Genomic DNA, 21790 nt, shown 5'->3' with positions numbered 1-21790 from the left:
GAGATGGAGAAAGAGAGAGACATATGGACAAAGAGAGAGAGACACATATGGACAAAGAGAGAGAGAGAGATGGAGAAAGAGAGAGAGACACATGGAGAAAGAGAGACAGACAGACAGACAGAGAGAGAGACAGACAGACAGAGAGAGAGAGAGATGGACAGAGAGAGAGAGAGAGATGGAGAAAGAGAGAGACACATATGGACAAAGAGAGAGAGACACATATGGACAAAGAGAGAGAGAGAGATGGAGAAAGAGAGAGAGAGACACATGGAGAAAGAGAGACAGACAGACAGAGAGAGAGAGAGATGGACAGAGAGAGAGAGAGAGATGGAGAAAGAGAGACACATATGGACAAAGAGAGAGACACATATGGACAAAGAGAGAGAGAGAGAGATGGAGAAAGAGAGAGAGAGACACATGGAGAAAGAGAGACAGACAGACACAGAGAGAGAGAGAGACAGAATGAATAAACGATGGTGTATTACAGTAACTAGGCTCATTACATCATTAATAACGTTTGTGTTTTAAACACGATTGGTAAAAGTACCATGGAGCTTATTTACTAACATCACAAACTGACCTCACGCGTAGCTCCGCCCTCGAACCACATGACAACGTAACGGATTCGACTCAAACACTTAAATCTTTACGAGGAGAAACAGGGGCACATCAGCGGCGTGTTAACACGACAACACCACATGACACTACCGCACCGTCTCATTCCGAACAGAGTTAGCATAAACGACAATCTCCAGCTACTGATCGTCTCCATATCCTGCTAACAGCACCCCGTCTCCTTCTCTCCGGACACGTTCACGTGCGTTTATGGTGTGAAACACGTCTGTAACGCAGAGCAGCGCGGAAGGTGACGCGTTGCTAGCAGAGGGACAAAATATTTACAAGACGAATGAGTCTCGAGTGAGTCGTAAAGCGTGACGTCCTGCGGGGCCGAGGCAGAGAGACGGAGTACGCGAGGTGAGATCGGGGTACGGGGGAAATTTAAGGAGGAGGGCTGGATGGTGTGCTCGGAGTTAAGTGGCCTTTTGCCTGATCTCCTCCTCCAGAACAATTGCGATGTGGTGTGTGTGTGTGTGTGTGTGTGTGTGTGTGTGTGTGTGACAGTTTCTGTTAAAAAGCTTAGCCGTGACTCGAGGACACGACCTCGCTCTCTTTCTGACTTTTACTGTAATGCTTTCAATTGAATTACACTGGAACCTCTCTCTCACACACACACACACACACACACACACACACACACACACACACACCTCTCTCGAACACCTTGTTACGTGACATGACAGAAAACAGTCGATGCATCACTGTAAAGCTATTCTTTCTATTATGATCAGTTCTGGTTTCTATGGAAACAGAAAAGCACATTTTCTACTACAGCAGCTCTGACAGGACGTTCCAATACGTTATCGTTTCTATAGCAACAAATTACACCGTGACAGGTTTGTATTTTATTTTAAAATGTTAGGGGAAAAACATATCATCGATATGATGCGATTTTCTGCAGGTTCTCATTTATGTAACATTTATGGAAGGAGTCTCCAGTGTCAGGGTCAGTTGTTTATGGGTTTTTGTTGTTTTGTTTAAAAAAAAAAAAAGATAAAAAATCTTAACTTAGTACAGTAAAAAATTAGGTGGGGGGGGGGGGATTCTGATGAAGGAACGTACAGTAAGCGAGAACACTGATAATATATCCACAATATGAAAAGTAACTAGAAACGGATACAAATTCTGCTGTAAGACTGCTGCAGTATATATATATATATATATATATATATATATATATATATATATATATATATATATATATATATATAAGAGGAATAATATAATAACAGTAACTCCTCCTCCTCGTTACACTAATCTGTCGTTGATCATGTTCCTACAGGAGCACGTCCTGGAGTTTTACACTCCACGTTTCTGTTCAGCGCGCTCACACACACACACACACACACACACACACACACACACACACGTTGAGTGTAGGTAGATGAGGTGAAGGGATGAGGTGGAACGTAGCAGCCGAGTCCCCGTGCGTTCCGCAGAAGGCCATCTGTTTCGCCGGTTGTAGTGACGCTGAGCTGCTTTAGTGCTGTACAGTTCAGGAACTTCTTTACAGGTCCGGCTCTCCTCCAGCTACCTGCCTGTCCACTAAAACACCACCTGCTAGTGCGCCTTTAAAATCCATTACAGAGCAGTGGAGAGGAGGAGGAGGAGGAGGAACGTGGAGGAGAGACACCGAGGCTGAGCGTAAAGCAGGGAAATGAAGCGCGTGTGAGATAACCGTGCACGCGACCTGAGCTGGGGGCGTGGCCATCACGCGGCAAATAAATCAGGAATAAGACGCTTCTTGGCGTGCCGTTATAGGAAAATAAAATCGACGTTGGCGTGCTTCGCCGAAGATTGTGTTTATCTATGGTCATTAAGAAATACCGAGTTTGATTTTTTTTATCCAGTTATAGTTACATTTAACGCCGTGGAACATTTGTTCAACAAGTTCGTTCCTGTTCTCCTTACAGCCATAAACACTTGTTGATAATGACAGCGCGTGTCCTTTCCATCATTAATCTCGATGATGTCTATAATAATTACGCGGGTCGTAATCGTTAAAATCGTGACCGTTGACCACGATTATCCTCCTCGATAATAAATACAAACTGTGACGAAGCAGCGTCTGAGACGAGGCCGTTTTTTATAGTAAAAGTGGGACTTGCTGGTGAAGTCGTACCTTTTAAAGCGACGTCGGAACCACGTTGCTTGGCGCAGACGTTCGTGAGCTTAAACATAAAAACAATATTTACGCTCAAACTAAGTGGCCGCCGGTGTATTTACCCATGCTAAGCTTAATATTTGCGTAAACCTGAGCAAAAGGAATAAACGAAGCACGGCATTAAACAGAGCTGATGTGAAAAACGACATGCGGGTCAGAGAGTAAAGGGGGCGGGGCTAGAATACACCCTCGTCTAAATCGTTTCCAACGGGCCGGATCCCGGGTCTTCGGATGGCCACTGAGAAAACATGGCAGAGCAGACATGAAAAAAATAATAATTATTAAAAAAGAAAGAAAGAAAGGAGAGAGAGAGAAAAGAAGGAAGATTGAAAGAGGAGATGCTTTGAAACACACAGGGGGGAAAAAAAGAGAAAATACATAACGATGAACCGTATCGGGAAGGTTAGCATGAAAACAACACAGAAAGAAAGATGGAGGCGAATCAAAGCAGAATAAAGGAATAAAAGCCAAGCAAAGCTGAGGTGCACGTGAGAGAGAGAGAACGAGAGAGAGAGAGAGAGAGAGAGAGAGAGAGAGAGAGAGAGAGAGGGGCGCAGTCCAGACGACATGGAGACGCTCAAAAGTTCCGTTTTAAATCCGTGCTCCTGAAATGACTTTCACCTCCTTTCATGTGGGTACTCGGAGTACCATGTGGCGCGGGAGTATCGGGTAACGGTGCGGCCCCGAGAGCAGGGCCGCCATCAATCAGCACCTCATCACCTTGCCTTCAGGGTACGCACTCGGAGCTCAAAACGCAGAGACGGGAATTTCACGTTGAGACGCCCCGAGACGCACTTACAAAACTCTGAGCGCTAAACATCCAGACACCACACATCTTTACCTTAAAACGCCTTTTTATGTAGAGACACTTGATATCTGTGAGAGAGAGAGAAAAAAGAAAAAAAAAAAAAACACGAAGACAGACCTTATATTTAATCCACGGCCATCAAAAGACAACGGAGTTCTTCATCTTTCTGCGGGTCGGTTGAAAAAAATAAAATAAAAAATTTTTCTTTTCAAAATGAAACAAAACAAAAAAAAAAATGCAAAACGTTAATTTTTTTTAAATACTTTTTTGGCTTAAGTATTCTAATATCTCTCTCCCCTTCGCGTGTTTCAGATTAAATCAACCATCGTGGACGACGCTGACGTGCATCAGCGATTACGAGGTACTGTACTTAGCGTTTTGAAACATTTTATTCGTTTTTAAACGTATATATTTCTCTATATATCGACCTCATTCGCTAAATAAATAAATAAATTTAAATAAGAGCCGACTCGTACTTACAGGTACGGATTGTGTGATCTGATGGAAGAAATAAAAACGCATCATGAAGACGATACACAATATACGCTATACATATCACCATATTCCGATACTTTTCTGAAAGGGTTTAATAAATAAATAAATAAATAAATAATTTAAAAAAAGATTCTCCAATACCTGCTATATCTCAGAAAAGTGTATGATGATAAATTGATAAACGATCACGATATCGATATCATATCGTCATATCGGTCGGCCCTTATTCCCGGGTCGCCTCAGTTCACGCTGAAACGTTCCGCAGTGGTGTTGGGTTTTTTTTTTCTTAATATTTGGATTCACGAATATTTGATTTCTACTCTGAAACAAGTATAAACCATTTAAAAAAAAAAAAAAAAACATCCAACAAAAGAATGGAAACAAAAACAAACAAAAACAAAAGCTACACCAAACACAGACCGACAAACACTGCATACTTCTTTGTATTTTTTGTGCAACACGTCATTAAATTAGAACGACAGAATTCAAACCCATATAAAATCAAATCAATAGATAATCGTTATTGATGTAATGTGGGCGTGTCCAAGATGACCTGTATCGCAATGGTGTCATACAACTCCAGAAAAGTCAACGAGACCTAGCAATCATACAACGGCTCCAACGATTCCCCGGGCCGTTGCTACGGCGCGCACGGTTCGACGTTCCTTCAGTTCCCCGCTCACAACTTTCGTCCCTACCTGCAATTAGTTCCTATTTACCGCCACAAAAACGGAAGAAAACCCGATAACCGTGTTCTCATCTTTATCCTGCCATACGCGACCTCTCCTTAAATGTGCATAGAGGACATTCCGAAGACAAATACAGCCTGGAAGGAAGTAGCAGAGATTCGAGGTTTCTGCCTCGTTCCGACTTACCTCGTTCGTGTTAAACTAGCTCGCTTTGTTAGCTGTATATCGCTACTACTGTTTGAGAACAGGCCACGCCCACAAGCGACACCGGTAGCGGTCACTACATGGCCGCAAGAGACGAACTACGAGCGACACAAGCGCTAATGTGAACGTAGGCTTAGAACAGATACGACGCTTATCTACTAGACTACAGTCGTGCGTGAAATCTGTCGGTTTATTTTAGTGCATCCAGTACCGTGAAAGGTGCAACAGAGACGTTAACACACGTACAGGTCAAGACCCGGAGGAGAACACTCGGCGCAGTCGGGCCGTTTTTAGCATTTCGCATTTCTAATATCCAGTTTCACGGCTCGTAAAAAGCCCGAGACACGACTGGCGTTTACTGCACATGTGGCGGTTGCTGCACGTACTAATTCATCAGAATTTATAGAAGCTACCGGATTATAACCGACGGCAGTGCACGTGTGGGAGTCGACCGTCTGAGCGTACGAGCGCAGATGAGCAAAACGAGGAGGGGTACATCTGGCTCAAGAGCTTTATTCAGAGACGGCAGATTTCCCCAAACAGGCGTAAAGCTCGAGGGGTCGTATTATCCAGCAGTAATCTGTATCTGTGTGAAACACGATCCCCATCGACGTGGGAGAAAGACGGCTAAATCAAGACCGACGTCTGCTGAAGAAGTGTCAGAATATATAAGAAAGAGAATAAGAAAGACAGTGTGTGTGTGTGCGCGCATGTATATGTTGATCCTGGAGCTTTCCGAGACCAGAGAGCGAATGAAGAAGGCTTGGGTTTCTTACAGGATTTATTTTGGATGCAGGCTGCTGCTTTTCAGAGAGCTAGCAGTTACTAATAGCACTCTTACGTTAAACAGAGTAATGTGATTGAGATCTGTGCGCTGTGGCGTTCTTTTTCATAAAAGAGAGACAGAGAGAGAGAGAGAGACTGAGAAGGAAATATAAAAGCCACTTTAAATCAGGCTTAATAAATTCCCCTCGCTGCTCTCAGCAGTGATTAATCAGGACAACACAAACACAAGAGTCAATGAAAGCTTGCAACAGTTTGACTGAAGTCGAATATAAAAAGCTGTAAACATTTTCAGAAAGAAATTATTTTAATCAGTTCTACTTGTGTCAATTATTTGCAACCCTAACCCTTATTTCCTGACACTAACCTTAATTTCCTAACCCTTATTTCCTGACACTATCCCTAACTTCCTAACCCTAATCTCCTAGTCCTAATTTCCTAACCCTTATTTCCTAACACTAACCCTAATCTCCTAGTCCTAATTTCCTAACCCTAATTTCCTAATCCTGATTTCCTAATCCTGATTTCCTAATCCTAATTTCCTAGTCCTAATTTCCTAGCCCTAACTTCCTAGCCCTAACTTCCTAGCCCTAATTTCCTAGCCCTAATTTCCTAGCCCTAATTTCCTAGTCCTAACTTCCTAGTCCTAATTTCCTAGCCCTAACTTCCTAGCCCTAATTTCCTAGTCCTAACTTCCTAGCCCTAACTTCCTAGCCCTAACTTCCTAGCCCTAATTTCCTAACCCTAATCTCCTAATCCTAATTTCCTAACCCTAACTTCCTAGTCCTAATTTCCTAACCCTAACTTCCTAGTCCTAATTTCCTAACCCTAATTTCCTAATCCTAATTTCCTAACTTCCTAGCCCTAACTTCCTAGCCCTAACTTCCTAGCCCTAACTTCCTAGCCCTAACTTCCTAGCCCTAACTTCCTAGCCCTAACTTCCTAGCCCTAATGTCCTAACTCCCTAATTTCCTAGCCCTAATTTCCTAACCCTAATCTCCTAGTCCTAATTTCCTAACCCTAATCTCCTAACCCTAATCTCCTAATCCTAATTTCCTAACCCTAACTTCCTAGTCCTAACTTCCTAGTCCTAATTTCCTAACCCTAACTTCCTAGTCCTAATTTCCTAACCCTAATTTCCTAACCCTAATTTCCTAACTTCCTAGCCCTAACTTCCTAGCCCTAATGTCCTAACTCCCTAATTTCCTAGTCCTAATTTCCTAACCCTAATTTCCTAATCCTAATTTCCTAACTTCCTAGCCCTAACTTCCTAGCCCTAATGTCCTAACTCCCTAATTTCCTAGCCCTAATTTCCTAACCCTAATCTCCTAGTCCTAATCTCCTAACCCTAATCTCCTAACCCTAACTTCCTAGTCCTAACTTCCTAGTCCTAATTTCCTAACCCTAACTTCCTAGTCCTAATTTCCTAACCCTAATTTCCTAACCCTAATTTCCGAATCCTAATTTCCTAACTCCCTAACCCTAACTCCCTAACCCCCTAACCCTGATTTCCTAACCCTAATTTCCTAACCCTAATTTCCTAACCCTAATTTCCTAACCCTAATTTCCTAACCCTAACTTCCTAACCCTAACTTCCTAACCCTAACTTCCTAACCCTAACTTCCTAGTCCTAATTTCCTAACCCTAATTTCCGAATCCTAATTTCCTAACTTCCTAGCCCTAACTTCCTAGCCCTAATGTCCTAACTCCCTAATTTCCTAACTCCCTAACCCCCTAACCCTGATTTCCTAACCCTAATTTCCTAGCCCTAACTTCCTAGCCCTAACTTCCTAGCCCTAACTTCCTAGCCCTAACTTCCTAGCCCTAATCTCCTAACCCTAACTTCCTAGTCCTAATTTCCTAATCCTAACTTCCTAGCCCTAACTTCCTAGCCCTAATGTCCTAACTCCCTAACTCCCTAACCCTAATCTCCTAACCCTAATCTCCTAACCCTAATCTCCTAACCCTAATCTCCTAACCCTAATCTCCTAGTCCTAACTTCCTAGCCCTAATGTCCTAACTCCCTAATTTCCTAACTCCCTAACCCCCTAACCCTGATTTCTTAACCCTAATTTCCTAACCCTAATTTCCTAACCCTAATTTCCTAACCTCCTAGCCCTAATTTCCTAACCCTAATTTCCTAGTCCTAACCCTAATTTCCTAATTTCCTAACCCTAATTTCCTAACCCTAACTTCCTAATCCTAATTTCCTAACCTCCTAGCCCTAACCTCCTAGTCCTAACTTCCTAGCCCTAATTTCCTAGTCCTAATTTCCTAACCCTAACTTCCTAACCCTAATTTCCTAACCCTAATTTCCTAGTCCTAACCCTAATTTCCTAGTCCTAACCCTAATTTCCTAACTCCCTAACCCTAACTCCCTAACCCCCTAACCCTACCCCCTAACCCTAATTTCCTAACCCTAATTTCCTAACCCTAATTTCCTAACCTCCTAGCCCTAACCTCCTAGCCCTAACCTCCTAGCCCTAACCTCCTAGCCCTAATTTCCTAGCCCTAACCCTAATTTCCTAACTTCCTAACCCTAACCCCCTAACCCTAACCCCCTAACCCTAACCTCCTAACCCTAATTTCCTAATCCTAATTTCCTAACCTACTAGCCCTAACTTCCTAGCCCTAACCTCCTAGCCCTAACCTCCTAGCCCTAATTTCCTAACTCCCTAACCCTAACTCCCTAACCCTAATTTCCTAATCCCCTAACCCTAATTTCCTAACCCTAATTTCCTAACCTCCTAGCCCTAACTTCCTAGCCCTAACCTCCTAGCCCTAACCTCCTAGCCCTAACCTCCTAGCCCTAACTTCCTAGCCCCAATTTCCTAGTCCTAACCCTAATTTCCTAGTCCTAATTTCCTAACCCTAACTTCCTAGCCCTAATTTCCTAACCCTAATTTCCTAGTCCTAACCCTAATTTCCTAACTCCCTAACCCTAACCCCCTAATCCTAATTTCCTAATCCTAATTTCCTAATCCTAATTTCCTAATCCTAATTTCCTAACCTCCTAGCCCTAACCTCCTAGCCCTAACCTCCTAGCCCTAACCTCCTAGCCCTAATTTCCTAACCCTAATTTCCTAGTCCTAACCCTAATTTCCTAGTCCTAATTTCCTAACCCTAACTTCCTAGCCCTAATTTCCTAGTCCTAATTTCCTAATAAGAAAATTTACAAATAAAACAGATTCAGAGCCTTAGTGTTTCAAGGCTTTATGACGGTCCATATTTTTTTTAGGTCTGGAAATAAGCTTTTAAGCTCGATACGTTCCCAGCCCTGCTAATGAACCCTGGCGTTCCTCTTTTCTCTCTAAAAACTACCATGTGAGGGTTAATGTACTGCTTGAAAACCAACTGAGATCCTCTGCTGGAAAAAAAAAGAAAAAAAAAAAAAATACATAAAATGCTCAGTGCAACTCGTCTAAATGTTATTTTCTCTACAGATACGCTCTTTCTGCTAGCGTTCAGGTACAACGCCGTGCAAAAAACCACAAACCGGACAATAGCACAAAATGGTCGAAAGAAAAGTTCTACTGTAAGACAGCGGTACTAATGGCAATTTTTCCAGGCGTTATGAATCCTTTCATCAATAAGTCAGGTAAAACAGTCTTTAAAAAAAAACACCGACTATAACCGTCACACGATCGCCACAATTCCAAGATGGTGGACTTTAATGCAACGCTGTTATCTGTAGAGGTCGACCGACCGATCGCTTTTGCCACACCGATAGTTTTCGTGTCCGTCGCACGAGCGGCTGAGAAGGGTCCGCCGTCATTATACGGTACGAGAGCGGCCTCTAGAGGCGAAATAAAAACCATCGCTGACTAATTTTGTCGTGTTATTCGAAGTGTTTTTTGATTCGTTTTGGACATCTCTTGTTTTTATTTGTTATTTGGAGTGTTCTTTTTGGTTCGGTTTGGATGCTCGTCTTTTAATTACTTTTAATATTCATTAATAGTTGACATAAATATATAAATAGTAATTTCATTTTAAAAAAAAACAGTATATTTTCATGGTACAGTCAGTACTGTTTAATTTTGTAATAAAGTTCAGCGATGTTTTACTTTGAGCGTTATGTTTTCATTCCGAATCGATTTTATAAACTATCGGTCGATTAATTGGTTATCGACAGGTAGGTACCGCCCACCTTAGTTAGTTATCGCTATCGGTCGACCTCGCGTTTTTCATGTCATGTTTGGGAAGTGATAATGAGCAGTGGAAGAAAGCATGCTCGTTTCACGTCCATGTCAAAAACAAGCAAAAATGCTGGAAATGAAGTGAAGGTTATGGGTCGGTCACCTGGCACACAAGAGCCGGCATTTGATTCAGGAAACGTTTTTGGAAATGAACTGTGGTTAAAAGGGAAAAAAAACCCAAAACACAGTGTTTTAAAAAGTACCAGTGCTTGTCTGGATTCATAAAAAACCAAAAAGAACCGAGGGCTGTGCGAGTCAGGTGCGAGCATTGTGTCCTCGTAACTCTGAAGGATTACGAGGTCATCTTCGTGCCAAAAAAAAAAAAAAAATGTTCTCGGTCGCCCTAATTTCTATTAATAAAAACAGACTATTTTCTAGAGTCTCGAGTCTGAGAAAGTTAAAGCACAGTTAAAGCACCCAGGGACACGTCGGCTGGGTGTGAACACTCACAGATACGAGCCCTGCTCCATCGTCTCGTACCGCACCGCTCCTGAAGTAATAACTACACAGAGCCCAGGAGTCACCACGGCACTAATGTCACAGCTGTACAGGTTTCCGTGTCGGGTTTACGAGCCGAGCCGAGCTCACAGCGAGGATAAAACAGCTGTACTGGATTATGCAGGTACGGAGTGTGTGTGTGTGTGTGTGTGTATACATGTATAGAAATGCATGTAGGATCCTCTTATTGAACAATAACTGAGGAATGTGTGAGGGCCACTGAGAGCAGAAAGTTACTGAACTCTCTCTAACATGCACACACACATGTGACACACCTAACCCAGGTGGAAATTGCAGATTGTGATGGATTTCCTGTACAGCTATATGTGTGTATGTGTGTGTGTGTGTGTGTGTGTGAGAGAGAGAGAGAACGAGAGAGTGGCAGCTTGGAGAAGGATTATAGCCAAAGATCTCCGGAGCATAACCCTGCTGTAATTACACTATACAACACTCTGTACCGCGACCTGTGACCAGAGGCCGTGCTGTCTGTCCCGGGGGTCTCACACACACACACACACACACACACACACACACACACACACACACACACACGTGTTCCATCTCTGCAAAACGGCTGTAATTCAGCAGGGTTACTGGGCACACACCAGGTCTATATCGATGCTGTTCACACACACCCCCCACTGTTGAATTCTGGATTGTGATTGGTCAGGAGGTGTTGATTCATTTTTCATAATAAATAATCATATTAGCTGTGCAGCTCCAAATCACAGGTTTATATTAACGCGCTCGTTCTAATAGCCTACGTTAACGTTTCTATAGTAACCCATCGCTCTCATTCACAGGGACTTGTACATGGGTCTTTCCACAGAAACCTATTATTTAAAAAAGTAAATAAATAATTGTTTATGAGGTGAAGTATGGAAGGAGTCTCCAATGTCAGCGCTTTGTAACAGTCGGAGTTTTCCGACATCTTCAGTGAGAACAGGAACTAACTTTATACAACAGTAAACCTATCTGTAAAAAGTATGATACGACATTAAAAAAAAACTGTTAGCGTTTACAAATCGCTGTGATATAGGAGGAACAAAACACTCTGGGAGCTTAAAATTACCCCCTGATCCTAACTTTTAAAAGGGTAGGTAAGGGGATTGTCACGTCAGCTTGGTTGGGGCAATATGGCAAAAAAAAATCCCAATAATAAAAATAATAATAATAATAATAATAATAATATCATCAATTTGTACATCAAGCAAAACAAGCACTTCTGACAAAAATTAAAGTACAAAATGGGATCTTAAATATTCAAATGTTGGGTTTTTCTGCCTTTAAATATTCATGTAGTCTCAGAGAAATGTATTATAAACAAATTTATCAAATTATCAATCATCATCATTACCATCATATTACACAGCCCTGACCTCGGGATATTATGCTCCATCCATATTTTACCATTTGCAAACACACAAAGGACCGGTACACAAAAGGTACACACAGGTACACACTCACCTTGACGAGGGAGTGCAGGCTCCGGGCGCTGAACATGGCATGGAGAAAAGAGCGATCCTCCGCACTCTTTACATACATCTGGAGCTGAGACGGCAACGCTGACAACAGCTCATACAGACCTGCACAGGAAGTACAGGAAACACACTGTAAATGTGCACACACACACACACACACACACACACACACACACACATTTCACTCCTTTGAAAAGAAAAGACCCTTCGTCGTGATTGTTAGAAAAGTTAACTCATGGAAAGTTTATTAAAATTAAAAGTTTTTTTAAAAAATAAATAAATAAAAAAAACACAATTTCAAGTAATTAAAAAAAAAAAACAATGAATTACAAAAACATTCAAACAAAATGACTCAAAACTCCCTATAACATCATGAGTCAAAAATATACAGCTGCAATCAAAATGACTGAACCCCCAGTGCAAATCAGGTTTATTGTCAAAATGTACAGACTTCCAGCTGTTTGCGATGAACAAATCAAACAAAAGCAACTGAAATAGTTCGACACGACGAATGCTTCAAGTGGTTTCACCAAATTCAACTGAAAATGTAACTTATTAAGATTCCTCCGGTCTCAAAAGTATTCACCCCCTTCATGGTGAGCATCTTTAGTACTTAGTAGAGCTCCTTTTGCTGTTATGACCTGCTGTAAACAAGATGCAGAGCCAGACACCAGCTCCTGGCAGTGTTCCTGAGGAATCTTCTCCCGTTCCTCATGAGCAATGGCCTCCAAACTAAACTATACACCTTAAATACAAGTTAAATGGCAACATAAGGATCTCTGAGGTAATTAAAAACAAATTTAAAAAGAAAAGAAAGGCGGCCATTTTCTACGCATGTGCAACAGAGAGACATGCGGCCATTTTCTACATATGCGCTATAAAGAGACCGGTGGCCATTTTCTACATAAGAGCAACAAAGCAAAAGAGGGCAAAGAAAAATAAAGCTTGGAAGGAAGTAGCAGAGACCGTTGGTTCTTTGGTGAGCGTATTAGCTTGAGCTGATAATCTGCTAACAAAGCTACGTAATACAAAGCCAGGCACATGAGTCAATAAAACGATCAATTTTCACACTGATTTCTCTTCGTTAGAATACTATGATATATTTAAAATACATTTTAAATGAAAGCAAGTTGTATGCTGCAGTAAATCATGAGTTGCAGGCTATTCATTTTGGCTACTACACTTTTTTTGATCAGAACTGAAAGCAGTAGACGGACAGTCGACACCCACAAGAGACAAACAAACAAACAAATAAATAAATACACGCGTGTGTGTGTGTGTATATATGTATACGCTATTGTTAGTATTGTATTATAGTCCTTTCCTTATTTTTATTTTTTTGATATAGATAGACATTTCTTTTATGTGCATGACATACAGGAGATGGTACACTGAATCTTTCTGTATGTATGTGTAATGTTAGAAAAACAGACCTGCGCACATATAAAGCCCCGCCCACAAATTAGGTTTATTCAGAAAGTCCATTTTGATGGAAAAATTCATGCTTGGAAAAAAAAAAAAAAAATACTTTAACGCAAACGCCAATCTTGTAAGATCTGGACTCCACTTCAAAGCTACACACGTACGGCGTCAGAGTTCATCTCCAAGAGTAGACCATTGACCGTTCCAAACTACACCTCACTTCCTCCTTTTGTCTCGGTACTTCCTGTTTTTCCAGGAACTCAGAACTAGAGCTGTGGAAAAATACTTTCCCTGAGGTTTCATTACACCACTGTCTGATGTTCTCTCTCATACACATTGATCCCACTTTTTCCAATTTCCAATACGATACCGTGTGTCGGTATGTTTACAGTAGCGTTGTCATGGTAACCCATTTCTCCACTCTGCTCTCCAGCTCGCCCACCACTTCAAAAGCTGAGGTATAAATATACAAGTTCATAAAATAAATAGTTTTTATCTCTATAGCGCTGGTTCTAAAATCTAAAAATAAAAACGTGTGTGTACACACATGCTACGTCGGAGCAGACTGCAGTATTCACAGATCCTATAATAAACCGTGTGTGTATGTGTGTGTGTATGTGTGTGTGTGAGTTCACACTGCACCATGGTCAAATATGTGCTGTTACACAGAGCGCTTTGCTTTCGCACGCCTCCGCTTCCCAACATCCGGGAGAAAATAACAGAGCTTTGTGGACTTCAATTACACTGCTACTGTGGGACATACCAGATGACCAGAGAATCCCAGAGTTCACCATCATACAAACACGGGTCAGCAGATCACCATCATACCAACAGGGTGTAATTACACGAGCTCCAAACAGCATCATCCAACGTTTCTAATCCAAGACAAGTACAACAACTGTGTAGGAAGAAACACTACAATACACTGTGCACATGCACGATAACTACTCGTGTTGGACGATATATCGTGCCAGAAATAATCGCGATGAACGATATTATTGTCATTTTATGCCACTGATGTAATGATAACATATCATGCGAGTACACCCTTTCAAAGAGCGACGGACTTTTAATTCTTAATAACATAATAATATTCGCACATTGGAATGCAATAGAGTGAATTCTTTACGCTTTAGTTCTTCACTGTGCGCGTCGTTATGGTAACAGCGTATTCATGACGTGACTTAACGTTCTACCTAGTGCCTAGTTCACTTCAGGTCAGTTTGCGCAGACGCGAGGTGTAATACTGTGTTTATGTTGTGTGTGAACGTCCGATTAATCTCGTATGTGTATAGGAGGAGTTTGGGTGAGTTCATGAATTAACCCGCTATTAAAGCGCGTCAGTTTACGGCTGCTCGTTCACCGTTCGGCTTCAGCTCACGCAGATTAAGCAAACTCGGTTGCTGTGATATTTAGGTCGCACTGAACAGGAAAAGAGAACTCGCTCAACATAGAATTATGTTTTGTAGGTTAGGTTTTCCAGCTAAAAACCAGAGGGGGTGCAAACTTTTGCACTCGTCTATACAGAATTAAAACGCAACCATGTCTGATTACACCACGTACACAACAAAAAAACCTCAGCTATGCGGGGATGCAGCACACATGCACATCAGCTTATACACACACACACACACACATTCTCTCTCTCTTTTGGTGGTTTAAATCAGTGGTGGGGTTTTATCCCTGCACACCAACCCCACAATTCTCTGTTCTCAACTCCAGCTCATGAACCACATCAGAGCTACAGCCCAGAATATCCCACATCCACAGGCTTTGGACTAAACCTTCTAATAACACACACACACACACACACACACACACACACACACACACACACTTCAACAAGGCTTATACAAGAGGCTGCACAAGGCTGGACAATTACCTGTCAACTTTTCGGAACAAAACATACACACAGCTTTCTCACTCAGCCAATCCAGTGTAAACTGGAATTAGACTGGATTCCACGTAGAACCCATTAAGAACCCTTTAACGATCTAATTAACTCTTTAAAAAATCCATTTTACTAAGAGCGCCCCAGGTGCCAGGATGGTTTATCGGAAAGTTAAACGCATGACAAGTTCTAGGTACTGAGCAAAACTTCAGAAGTTCACGTCATGTTCGTTTTTTAGCGTGTACAAAATACCACATCGAACAGAGGGTTCATACCTCGCACGCTAAATCTAAACCTACACTTCATCATACACTCTCAGACACGAAGGTATCGAAGGTACTTCTCCATGTACTGTAGCTGGGGTTGTACCATCAAGGGTACATGTTTTGGGAGCTTTAATGACTGTACCATGAAAATGTACTGTACTTTTTAAAATGAGATAATAGATATTAATATTTATATCTTTAAGTATTAATGAACATTAAAGTAAATAAAAGACATGCATCCAATCGGAACCAAAAAGTAACACTCTAATAAATAAAAATAGAGCCGTCCAAAATGAATAATAATAATAATAATAAAAAAAAAACACTTCAAATAACACAACAAAATTAGTCAGTGAAGGTTTTAATTTTGCCTCTAGAGGCCGCTCTCGCACCGTATGACGGCAGACGCTTCTCGGCCGCTCCTGCAACAGACACGAAAACTATCGGTGGATTGGTTATTGGTGCCGATTAATCGTAAAAATCGATTCATCACTCGACCGCTAATCTTTAAAAATAACCACTAGTGGCAATGCAGCACCACCTATCCACCTACCTGCATGTCTTTGGACAGTAGGAGGAAATCAGAGAACCCAGAGGAAACCCACATGAGGAGAACATGTGAAATTCCACACAAACAGTAATCTGAGTTCAGGATCAAACCGGGAACCCTGGAGCTCCTTTACTTAACCATTAAAGCCACCATTTTCCAAGAACGTCTGCATTAAAACTAGGTAAGAGTGCAGTCCAGACGTTCTTCTTAGCACCTAGAACCCGTCAGACATAACACTCGTACTCCAAGAGTTCATTTACTGCTTAAAGGGTTTCTACTTGGAAGCCTTTCTGATAGGGCCAGTCTGTGCTGAGGGTTTCTAAGAGGTAAAGAGAGTTCACGGTTTTTATCTGGCTGGAAATTCTGTGGGACCATGTCAATCAAACATGGGGCGGGCCTAAACATGACATAGTCCACTTTCTACACCATTCCAGAAAACGATTAAAACCCCTTTTATTTTGCTTTTAGATCAGGACCTCGTTATTTCAGCTCTTACGCAGATGGAATTCTCAGATGTGGAAATGTCTTAATGGAGTACAGACGCACACGCAACCTGTTTAGAGCCGTGTGTATTTTGGACGGAGGCGGTTATCATTATCCCTCTGAACGAGAGACATAAAAATATAACGCAAATAAATTAAATTCCTTCTCTCTCGCTCTCTGCCTTTCCTCCACTCTGCAGTTTGGTCAAATAAAGTGGAAATTTTCATTCCGCTGTAACTGGAAACAGAGAGATTTTCCAGTGGCAACAACTCCTTATATTACACTTGTGTATTCCTGAGAGAGAGAGAGAGAGAGAGAGAGAGAGAGAGAGAGAGAGAGAGAGAGGGAAAAACTGTTGGAAATCAATAAATTCCTCCTGAAGTACATGCCACTACTGACATTCCTCCTCTTTCTCAAATCATTCCCTCATTCTGTCCCCAGATCCCAGATGCTCTGAATTCTTTTCATCGCAATGGAAAAATTTAGGTTACTGTCAGCTAAGATACTGAATCTGTTCCCGTCGTATCCCTCTCTCTGGCCATTCCCGTCGTATCCCTCTCTCTGGCCATTCCCGTCGTATCCCTCTCTCTGGCCATTCCTGTCGTATCCCTCTCTCCAACTGTTCACTCTCCCCGCCCACTTCCATCATATCCCTCTCTTTGGCCATTCACTCTCCCCGCCCGCTCCCATCGTATCCCTCTCCAACCACTCCCTTTCCCCGCCCGCTCCCGTCGTATCCCTCTCTCCAACTGCTCCTTTTCCCCACCCGCTCCAGTCATATCCCTCTCTCCAACCACTCCCTTTACCCGCCCTCTCCCATCGTATCCCTCTCTCCAAGCGCTCCCTTTACCCGCCCGCTCCCGTCATATCCCTCTCTCCAACCGCTCCCATCGTATCCCTCTCTCCAACCATTCCCTCTCCCGGCTGCTCCCATCGTATCCCTCTCTCTAACCGCTCCCTTTCCCCGCTCGCTCCAGTCACATCCCTCTCTCCGGCCGCTCCAGTCACATCCCTCTCTTTGACTGTTCACTCTTCCATCATATCCCTCTCTTAAGCCGTTCCCTCTCTCAGACCGCTCCCGTAGTATCTCTCTCTTCAACCATTCCCGTCGTATCCCTCTCTCTGGCCACTCCCATCGTATCCCTCTCTCCAACCATTCCCTCTCCTGTCGTATCTCTCTCTTTGGCCGTTCACTCTTCCCGGCCGCTCCCGTTGTATCCCTCTCTCCAACGGCTCCCTTTCCCCGCTCGCTCCTTCCCTCCATCTCCATCTCTCCCTCCCTCCATCTCCATCTCTCTCCCACTCCTGCTCCCTCCCTCCCCCCTCCATCTCTCCCTCCCTCCATCTCCATCTCTCTCACACTCCTGCTCTCTCCATCCCCCGCTCCATCTCTCCCTCCCTCCCTCCATCTCCATCTCTCCATCTCCATCACACTCCTGCTCTCTCCATCCCCCCCCTCCATCTCTCTCCCACTCCTGGTCTCTCCCTCTCCATCTCTCTCCCACTCCTGGTCTCTCCCCTCACCCCTCCATCTCTCTCTCCCACTCCTGGTCTCTCCCTCTCCCTCTCCATCTCTCTCCCACTCCTGGTCTCTCCCTCTCCCTCTCCATCTCTCTCCCACTCCTGGTCTCTCCATCCCCTCCATCTCTCTCCCACTCCTGGTCTCTCCATCCCCTCCATCTCTCTCCCACTCCTGGTCTCTCCATCCCCTCCATCTCTCTCCCACTCCTGGTCTCTCCATCCCCTCCATCTCTCTCCCACTCCTGGTCTCTCCATCCCCTCCATCTCTCTCCCACTCCTGGTCCCTCCATCTCTCTCCCACTCCTGGTCTCTCCTCTCACCCCTCCATCTCTCTCTCCATCTCTCCCTCCCTCTCCATCTCTCTCCCGCTCTCCCTCCATCTCTCTCCCACTCCTGGTCTCTCCATCCCCTCCATCTCTCTCCCACTCCTGGTCTGTCCATCCCCTCCATCTCTCTCCCACTCCTGGTCCCTCCATCTCTCTCCCACTCCTGGACTCTCCTCTCACCCCTCCATCTCTCTCTCCATCTCTCCCTCTCCCTCCATCTCTCTCCCGCTCTCCCTCCATCTCTCTCCATCCCCTCCATCTCTCTCCATCCCCTCCATCTCTCTCCCACTCCTGGTCCCTCCATCTCTCTCCCACTCCTGGCCTCTCCCCCTACCCCTCCATCTCTCTCCAGCTCCCACTCCTGGTCTCTCCATCCCCTCCATCTCTCTCTCCCACTCCTGGCCTCTCCCACTCCTGGCCTCTCCCCCTACCCCTCCATCTCTCTCCAGCTCTCTCCCTCCATCTCTCCTGATCCTGCCCTCTCTCCCGCTCTCCCTCCATCTCTCTCCCACTCCTGGTCTCTCTCACTCCTGCTCTCTCCCACTCCTGGTCTCTCTCACTCCTGCTCTCTCCCCACCCCTCCACCTCTCTCCCACTCTCTCCCCCTCCTGCTGTCTCTCCCTCCATCTCTTTCCCACTCCTGCTCTCTCCCTCTCCCCCATCTCCATCTCTCTCCAGCTCTCTCCCTCCATCTCTCCCGATCCTGCCCTCTCTCCCGCTCTCCCTCCATCTCTCTCCCACTCCTGGTCTCTCTCACTCCTGGTCTCTCTCACTCCTGGTCTCTCCCCACCCCTCCACCTCTCTCCCACTCTCTCCCCCTCCTGCCGTCTCTCCCTCCATCTCTCTCCCACTCCTGGCCTCTCCCCCTACCCCTCCATCTCTCTCCAGCTCTCTCCCTCCATCTCTCCCGATCCTGCCCTCTCTCCCGCTCTCCCTCCATCTCTCTCCCACTCCTGGTCTCTCTCACTCCTGGTCTCTCCCCACCCCTCCACCTCTCTCCCACTCTCTCCCCCTCCTGCCGTCTCTCCCTCCATCTCTCTCCCACTCCTGCTCTCTCCCTCTCCCCCATCTCCATCTCTCTTTCCCCTCCATCTCCCCACCTCCATTTCTCCCCCCTCTCCATTCACTCCCGCTCCTGCTCTCTCCCTCCCTCACACTCCTGCTCTCCCTCTCTCTCTCCCTCCATCTGTCTCTGCATCTCCCTCCTTCTCCCCCTTAAGAACAATAAAATAAATAAATAAAATAATAATAATAAGAAGACTAAAAAAGCAATAATTACAAAAATAAGTCAATAAAAAAATATATAAATAAAGATGAAAAATTATTTTCCCCACAGTGCCTTGATCTTCTTTAGCGACGTCGTGGGAGCGGTTACTGCGATTGGACAGGACAGCAGGCTCAGAATAACACTGTAAACTTTAATACGGTTAATAAAATCCCAGAGGTGGACAGAGATGGAGTCTGAGACACTCCAGTCACAGGGCAGCTGATCATACTCAGAGCTGCCCTCAGAATCTTCATGTTCATCTGTGTTTTATACATCAACTTTGGGGTGGTGTGAAGAAATGGCGTTATTGTTACCACTCCAAAGTTTATTATTTTCCTTTAACAGCACTTTCTAAAGTCTTTTATTCTTCTTATTATATAATACCAATGAGTAAACATATTCAGCCAGCTCCTTACTACATTACACTCAATTATGTGCAGCGTGAAACCAAGCTACACGAAATAGCAAACAAACCAAATGAATCAATTTCACTCACGCGAATGGAGTCATAGTGAGAAAGCCACACTGGACTCATGACTCGACTCGGATTCCAGACTGAAAAGCTAATGAAACTGAAGTGTGAATCCAAGACATCATTACCAAGACAACGTCCTTGCTCACTTGTGAAATGACTATACATGGGTATGCAAATTGAAAGAGCCACACATCATCCTGCCACCCTGACTCCGCCCCCTTCCCTCAACTCACTCTCAGATTAACCTACTTAGGCTACGTCCATATTAATCCGGATAAATCTGAAAACGCATCTTTTTCTCTACGTCTTGGCCTTCCATCACACGGAGACGGCGTTTTCGTGGGATGAAAACGGAGCTTTTCGAAAAACGCTCTCCCAAGTGGATAAACTTCAGGACGCCGTCTTTGCTTTGTAGTGTGGACTGAGAAAACGGAGATATTCAAAAACGATGAGACGCAGTCATGTGACCCGTTCAACTCAAAACAAGCAAGACGGTGGACGTCTCTGTGGACCTCTTCGTCTGTCCACTTAAAAAAAAGTGCTTTAACTCGACATTTTACGCATGCGCAGTATAAGGAGGTGAGCGTTTTCAGACGTTCCGAAAAATGTTTGAAAACGCCGGTGTAGAGGGAGAGTGTTTTCAAACAAAAACGCAGTTTCCAGCTCTGTCCGGATTAATGTGGACGTAGCCTCGCTAGAATGTTTTTTGCACTGCGTTAGAAAACAAAATCACAGGAATGTCAGGAACATCGGTGCAACTTCGATTCCAAACCGCATCAGTTCCAAACCATTGGCAGGAAACACAAACTGCTTTAGGGCTGACAGGAAATACATCAGCGACGTCCGAGCACTGCTCGGTCACACACACATACACACACTTTTCCTTTCCCGATGGTGTGAGCCAAAAAAAAAAAAAAAAAAAAAAAACGAGTGCTATTAAAAACCATCAGAAAGCAAAACTCCAACTTAAACACCAGCATCTCAGACAAGATGACGAGAGACGAAGATGAGCTGCTGGACGCAGAGGAGAGAAAGAAGACAAGATGAAGTGCTTAAATAAGAGAGGGAAGGAGAAGGAAAAGAAAATAATGTGATGGCAGCTCTCCTTGATCAACGTTATGCTAGGTTTTGACAATTAAATCCCAATTTCCTGTAGACAGTAGCTTTAACCCACTCTGTGTGTGTGTGTGTGTGTGTGTGTGTGTGTGTGTATACTGTTGGTAAAGTCTTTAATATCATGATTATAAATTATGAACCCTATAAGAATAGACAGCTTAGAAAAAACTGAAATTCTCTATATTGCCCTTCAACACACGGCTAGTTTCTTCAAATCACTCTCTTTACATCAGCCCCGCCCCCAGGCATAACACGGCTCAGCCCCTTTTCCAAAGATCACGCTACAATCCATAACTCATACATTAATCTTCAGGTACCATTTTATCCAAGTCAAGGGGGTGGGAAAGAGGGTGGAGTCATGCATGACATAATGTAGAGATCTTTACTCATTTGCATATCATGCATATTCATAACCCTTCGATTTGTTATGACGTTAAAGGTTTAGAAAAGTCATTTTCAGTAGCTTTTTGGTTACAGCGTGATATCTGAATGATGAACTCCATTCAGTTACACAGATTATACGTGTGTCGACTTCAC

At 43.8% G+C, this 21790-nt stretch overlaps 1 protein-coding gene across 2 annotated transcripts in view; it reads right to left on the bottom strand.

The window, feature by feature from the left end:
• mpp7a (MAGUK p55 scaffold protein 7a) overlaps window positions 1-21790 on the bottom strand; it is a 127181-nt gene that overhangs the window by 74733 nt on the left and 30658 nt on the right. For both annotated transcript variants that reach the window (XM_053639309.1, XM_053639310.1), the window contains exon 3: window positions 11923-12041. In XM_053639309.1, coding sequence (XP_053495284.1) covers window positions 11923-12041 — 119 coding nt within the window. The remainder of the gene's footprint in view (window positions 1-11922; window positions 12042-21790) is intronic.

This window comes from Ictalurus furcatus, chromosome 13, assembly GCF_023375685.1.
Source record: "Ictalurus furcatus strain D&B chromosome 13, Billie_1.0, whole genome shotgun sequence".
Classification (NCBI taxonomy): domain Eukaryota; kingdom Metazoa; phylum Chordata; class Actinopteri; order Siluriformes; family Ictaluridae; genus Ictalurus; species Ictalurus furcatus.
This window is presented reverse-complemented; position numbering and strand designations above follow the sequence as displayed.